Source organism: Onychomys torridus, chromosome X (assembly GCF_903995425.1).
Source record: "Onychomys torridus chromosome X, mOncTor1.1, whole genome shotgun sequence".
NCBI classification, from domain to species: domain Eukaryota; kingdom Metazoa; phylum Chordata; class Mammalia; order Rodentia; family Cricetidae; genus Onychomys; species Onychomys torridus.
The window spans coordinates 132,431,639-132,439,017 of record NC_050466.1 but is presented as its reverse complement, the minus strand read 5'-3'; the positions used below and the strand labels follow the sequence as shown (position 1 = coordinate 132,439,017).

The window sequence follows — 7,379 nt, the reverse complement described above, 5'->3', positions numbered from 1 at the left end:
TACATAGATTTATTTCAGATAGATAGGTAATCTTCAAACACTCCAAAGAACTGCAGAATATGGCATTTAAAATATTTTTAAAAATTTAGACTTTCTAGACTGTGAGACACATCTGCTCTCGGCAGCACCAATTTACTTTAGAGAGGAGGATGGGCATAGAAGACACTCCATATGGAGTGTAACTTCACTATGGTAAAAATAGCCATTTGTGCAAGAAACTGTTCTTGCCTGGACTGCTTGCATCAACTGGTCATGAGGACCCATAGGAAGGTGACAACTGAACTTTGCTTGGCAAAATGGTCCTTCAGGTTCCTGCTTCATGGAGGAAACTGCCAAACATTCTACAGGAGAAAGAAAAAGGTGACTGAGAGACTCTGGGCCTGTGGGTTGAAGACAGATTCCCCAAATTTACAGAGGAACTTTGGATGACTAACCAAGCTGCCAGATGTCTCTGTCTACTCTTGCAAGACTCCTGAAAGTTGCTTGTGTCCTTCTCCCACTTCTCAGGTAATAATATTTCCTTCTGAGGTCTTTGATATAGTTGAAGAGTAGATAGTTATAATTTTCCTTAGTTATGATAAAAAATAAGTTAGATATAAACCTTAGACTCACAAATATAGGATAGATAGGATATATTCTTTAATTTTGCCAAATAAAAATCGAGTAGATATTATAACTGTAATTCTTGATTAATAATTGTTCTGTTATATGTAATTTTACTATGTTAAAGTTAAAAACATTCCTTTTTGAAAAAAAAGAAAAGGGAAAGTGCTGTGGACAATTGATTGATAAATAAAATGCTGATTGGCCAGTAGCCAGGCAGGAAGTATAGGCAGGACAAAGAGAGAAGAGGATTCTGGCAACAGGAGGGCTGAGACAAGAGATGCTGCCAGACACTGCCATGAGTACCAACATGTAAGATACTGGTAAGCCATGAGCCATGTGGCAAGGTATAGATTTATAGATATGGGTTAATTTAAGCTGTAAAAACTAGATAACTAGAAGCCTGAGCCATTAGGCAAAACAGTTTAAATAATATAAGGGTCTGTGTGTTTATTTTATATGTGGGCTATGGGACTGCTGGGGCTTGGTGGGACCTGAAGAGAAACTCTCTAGCTACAAGAGCTAGATAAGGATCCTCAAAGAAGACCCACACCTCAGCATATCTGGAAGGAATTCTGAATTTCAAGAACAAATGATAATCTTATTTATCTCTAGATAAAAATCTCTCACAAAGAACACAAATTATGCTAGCACCAAATATCTGACTTTCTTCCTTAAAATTATGAGCCAATGTTCAAACCCTGCAAGTTTGAACTATAATTCTATAGCCAGTAACATAGGATCTTTAAGTATAAAAAATAAAGATCTATAATAAATAGCTATGAAAACACATCACTCGTACACTCTGTTCCTAAAAACTAGACCAATCATGAGAGAGTGACCTGCACCTTGCCTGGGTGAAACAGTAGAGCTCTCCTTTGGCAATATGACTGAGGGGGAACCAAATTTGTGGGTCTGAAAGCAGCAGAACTGGCCCCTGCTCCTCCCTATAGGCTGCTTTGGGAGGGCTAGTGAATGCAATGCTAGAGAGATTATCCAAGTAGGAATGATGAAGGAAAGCTAGCAAGTTGACCAACCCAGCTACCACCCAGGTCAAGAACCAGTGCTATGAGTTGGCCCACCCCAATATCCACTGAATCTGTGAACTTTTGGAGTATGTGAAGGGGATGAACCTACAGATTCAAAATAGTAGGATCTCTATGACAACAGGATATCTGAGAGGAGCCCCAGGGATAGCCCTCATTACTCATGGTATAGCAGAAACCAGAGGCCTCAAGCCAATGACTACTGGTAATGAACACTTGCAAGTAAAGTTCAAGAGACTACACTGCAGCTTCTATAACAAGATGATTCTTCTTCTTCTTCTTCTTCTTCTTCTTCTTCTTCTTCTTCTTCTTCTTCTTCTCCTCCTCCTCCTCCTCCTCCTCCTCCTCCTCCTCCTCCTCCTCTTCTTCTTCTTCTTCTTCATCTTGTTTATGCCTTTGTTTTTATTTATTTTTTATTTATTTATTTTTAGTTTAGGCATCATCAGTTTATTATAAAAGGGAGTCATGGAAATTATTTACATGATGAATAGTTCAGACCATCAGCAGAATGTGCAGCTTCATGTGACACCATTTCAACAATGATTTCAGTCCACATACTGTCCAAGAATTTCACCATCTCTAAATAAGAAATAATCCTTGTCATCTAGAACTACTTTGGTGCCTCTATATCCTTGGAGAAGAACTTTGTCTCCAATTTTCACACTGACTGGCTGAATCTTTCCATCCTTGCCTTTGGCTCCTGATCCCACAGCCACTACTGTCACATACAATACTTTTCCTTGAGACTTTTCCAGAAGCATGATGCCACCTTTGGTCACGTTTTTGGCAGTACTCCTTTCAGCCAATACTCTGTCAAAGAGCGGGAGAAACTTTCTGAAAGCCTGTCCAGCCATGACTCATGCCGTTGTTTTTATTTTTGTTTTGCTTGTATTTTTTTTTCTTTTAAATTTGTTTTTGTTTGGGGGGGAAGGTTGCAAGGGCAGAAGGTAAATATAAGTGGACAGGGAGATAAGTGGGAATGGAATGCATGATGTGAAAATACACAAAGAATCAATAAAAGTAAAATAAAATAACCCTAAAAACAATACAAATTCATAGAAGAATATGATATAGAAGAAAGAGTGCAAGTCAGAAAAATCAATAGAATATTTAAGTGTAAAAATAAAAAGTTCTTATTGTCATTATGTTTAAGAAAGTCATTATAGTCTTGAAAGATGGCACACAAATGTAAAAATAACTATAAAATGGGTATAAATATAACTAATAATATGAAAAACTTATGCAATGAAAATTTTAATCTTCTGAGGAAATAAATCATGGAAGACAGAATGTGCAAAGTGCTCCCATTCTCATGGATTGGTAAAATTGCTTTTATGAAAATTACTGTCTTATGAAAAGCCATTTACACATGCAATTGAATCTCAATCAAAATCCCAATGTCAGCATTTACATAAATAGAAATAGGAATTTTTAAATCTACATGGAATATAAAAAAGAAATCATAGAGAGCTATAACAATCTGAAGAAAATACAATATTGCAGAAGGAGATACCATACCTAAGCTATACTAAAGAGCTGTAAATAATATGATTTAGAGAGCACTGGCACTAAAATAAATACCAAGATGGGTAGAACAGAATAGAAGGTCCAGATTTATATCCATGTGATTTCAGCCACCTGATAACTTACAAAGACTCTAACACTATACTAACTGAAGAAAAGGGGGCCTTTTCAGAAAATCATGTTGGGAATACTTAAAGAAGAATGAAATTAGATCCATAGCTGTCACTCTGAACAAAAGTTGACTACCACAAGATGAAGGACCTCAACATTAAACTTGATTCTCTGAAACTGCTAGAAAGGAAAGTGAAGATCACACTATTAGGCATAGGCATATGTAAGGACCCCAAGAAACTAAAATAATGCTCTACAACAAAGAAAAAGAAACCAACAAAAATAAAGGAGTAGGCTAGAGAATGGGGGAACACCTTTGTTAGCTATACAACAGAGAATTTTGATTACTAACTAAAATACACAAGAACTGAAAACACTAAACATCCAGAAAACAACTCCATCAAAAATAGCCTATAAGCCTGAAGAGATAATTTTCAGATGAAAACACACATATGCTTAAGAAATATTTAAAGTTGTTTGACATCATTAACCATCAGAAAAATGCACATTAAAATGATGTTGAGATTGGAAGTAACTCCATTAAAAATTTTGTAAGAAGGAAAACAAATGACAACTAATACTGAAGAAAATATGTGTAACAGAATGCTTACCCACTGTTGGTAGGAGTACAAACTGGTACAACCACATGACAATTGCCATAGATACTCCTCAAAAATCTAGAAATCTATCAAAGGAATAAGTAGGAAGATAGGGTCTACAAGGCCAAGACATGAGCCAACCTGGAGTTTGCCTGAGGGACTAGCAACAGGCACTGTCAGAGGTCCTGAAGGTGCCTAGTCAATGAGGGGTGACTACACAATGTCACTGGATTGGGACACAGCACAGCCTGTGTGCTGGGAAGAAGATACATAAGGCTCTCCCCATTGCTGAATAAATGAATCTTCTGTTTGCCTTTTACCCAACTACCAGGGTCTGTGCCACTGACATAACACCTTTCACTCTCTCCCCCAAGGGAGACATTAGGACCCAGCAACAGGACTCTATATACTATGTCGGAGATGCTTGCAAATTCATTCTCTATGATACCATTTTCACCACTGTTAGTCAAGGGAATCAACCCAGATTTTGCATGGACAATAAAAATGTAATATATATATACGCACAATGGAATTTATTCTGTAAAGAAAAATGAAGTTATGAAATTTGCAGATAAATGGACAAAACTGGGAAAATTTATGTTAAAATAACTCAGGAATATAAAGACAAATGTATGTTTTGTGTATGTTTTGTAACTTCAAATCTCTAAGTCTGTGTATTCTTACTGGAGTTACTTTAGGAGCTAGAAATTAGAGATGGGTCATTGATAGGATGGGGAGATAGTTGAATGTGGTAAATATGGAAGTAGAGAGGGGAATACTGGAGGAAGAAAGGCTTCAGCAGGGACAAGATTTGGGCATGGGGGAGAAAAAGGGAAGCTGAACCAAAATGAGATGTGCATGTCATAGCCAACTACTACTCAAGTCAATTAAAACTACAGGTTGGTGGAGGAAAGCTTGGGGGAGTAGAAGGAGGAATGAGAGGGGGAGCTGTACTTGGTATGTAAAATGAATAAAAAATTTTGTAATAAAGAAAAAATACAGGTTCAAGTAAAGTTAAAAAGGAGATGCCCTACATTGCTTGAGAAGTTTTCTCCTAGAAGCCATGGCTATTAAGTGGAAAGGCTCAGTGCTAACTCATAACTAGCACATGTTTACAACTATTTTTATGGGTTAGGGAATAATGCATTATATACGTGAATGAAATTATCAATGAACAAACTTAATAAAAGTCATTTAAAATCACTGAAAACAATTACACCCAAGAAAACTTACTAAATTTGAAGAAATAAAACCTATTCATGAAAATATAGAATAATAAAATCAAGATCACTAAGACAGCTCTACAAAGGATACTAAAAGACAAACCTCAATCTGAAGAGGTTAAAATATTCAAGAGGTCACAAGGAACAAATGAGTAATACAAGAACAAGTTATTAAAATAAATTTAATAAAATACCACATGATCAACATGATGAGAGGAAGAGAATAATACACATCTCTCAACAATGTCTTGAATTTTAGTGGTCCCAATTCCACAATGCAAAGGCAAAGACTAACAGAATGTATCAGAAAACAGGATACATCTATTTCTCCTTCTAAGAAATACACTTCATCAACAATGAAAGATACCATTTTGACATAAATGGATAAGACATTTCAAGCAAATGGAACTAAGGGAAGAAAACAGCTGTATTTATTCTATTATATGACAAAATACACTTCAAAATAAAAGTCACAGGAGATAAGAGGAACAATTCATACTAATTAAGGAAAACAACTATACCAAGAGGACATTACAACCCTAAATATAAAGCACCAAACACAGGAGCACTGAAGGAGAGTTTCTTCCTGCGACCACACCAATACTATATGCTCTGCTAACATTACAGATAATCTGTAATATATAAAGAGGACACTCATGGTATAGATCACCTACACTCTTATGATACCTTTGTACTTTAGGTGTGCTTCTCGACTGTTTATTGGGAGTATGTACTCTTTTTTAATTTGTTTTTGTTTTTGTTTTTCAAGACAGGGATTCTATGTGTGGCTTTGCACCTTTTTTCTGGAATTCACTCTGTAGCCCAGGCTGGCCTGGAACACACAGAGATCCATCTGCCTCTGCCTCCCAAGTGCTGGGATTAAAGGCATGCACCATGACCACCTGGCTTGAGGTTGTGTGCTCTTGATCATACATTGTCTTATCTTCAGTGTGAGCATTTGTTGTTATGGAGTAAAGCCCCACTGCTACGTTCACAATAGGAAGAAATCACCACAATATTCATCCTTCAAAGGGTCAGAGAATATAGTAGAAAATGTGATCAAAAGAATGTAAAAGCCAGAAGAAGAGGTTGAGTGCCATGGCACCAGTCCTCTGAACTCTGGCTACCCTGGTCAATCATAGTAAATTCCAGGCCAGGCAGATCCACTACATTGAGAACATGTCTCAAAAGAAAACATAACATAAAGCCAGTGAGCTCAGATTGGATACGTCTTTGGCTCTGTGATGATGCTACATAGCTCTCAGGTCATACAGAGTAGAGAGGCCATGCTTTTAAGCATATGCAGACATACTGACTGCCTTGTTTTGTTCTGGCTTCTCTCCCCTGATCACTCATTAGAGGAGACATGCAGCTGAGCAGCTGCAAGTATCTAACTTCTGATGCCATTGGAAAGAAAATTACAGATGCCAGAAAGACTGGTCCTAGACTTATATCAACACTCAGCACTTCTATGTATGGAAGCTCTGTAATACAGAAGGGAAATAAAACATGGGAACAAAGTATTGCTGGGAAGGTATTTAATATGGAAATTGAGGGCTTTGTAAACTGTGTCACTGGAATTAAATATTTCATAAGACTTCTGCCATGACATTTCCCAATGTTTTCTGACTGTGATCCTGATCCTCTTGTCCACTCCACTTTACCTATAAACTTTGCCAGTAATCTCTAAGCAAAATCTGACCTGGTGACTTCTAATTGGTGCACTGTGTGTATAATGTTTGAAGACATGCCTTGCTTTGTGCTGACACTGGAGCTTCATGTTCTGTTCTTCTTGTTCTTAAACTTCAACCATGTAGTTCTTAGCACTGCTTAGGTTGTTGGCCATTAGACATGATTTTTACCTGAGTCTAGATTTGGAGTGTCACATGTAAAGACTGGATTTGACTTATGGATGATTGGAGTGGTAGTCCTTGTCCTGTCATCCACCACAAGGAAATCCATATATTTATGTACATCATAGATTGAATTTAAGCAGTGCTTAGGTTTCTTAATTCCTTATGGAATTTTATTCCTGTTATAAACTTTGTTTGCTAGTACATCACTGTATGGAAGGGACAAACCACAGTTTTAGAAGCTGCTGTAGAATAAAAGGATCTATGTCTTATGGCAAGATATTGTGAAAGAGGACTATAGCTGAGGTCACACACCTGTAGGGGTCCTGGCTTTGCTGTGTGTAGTGCCATGAATTACTATAAAAATGTTTTTTTTTTCTTTTCTGAGATTGGAGAGGTAAAGTGTTGAACTGATGAATT

The 7,379-nt window shown here is 37.0% G+C and overlaps 1 protein-coding gene across 1 annotated transcript; it reads right to left on the bottom strand.

Annotated features, from left to right (window-relative positions):
• Positions 1–2,084: 2,084 nt before the first annotated feature.
• Positions 2,085–2,511, bottom strand: LOC118573687 (10 kDa heat shock protein, mitochondrial-like). The gene has a single exon (XM_036173990.1). The coding sequence runs from the start codon at positions 2,501–2,503 to the stop codon at positions 2,195–2,197; it is 309 nt and encodes a 102-aa protein (XP_036029883.1). The 5' UTR covers positions 2,504–2,511; the 3' UTR covers positions 2,085–2,194.
• Positions 2,512–7,379: the final 4,868 nt, after the last annotated feature.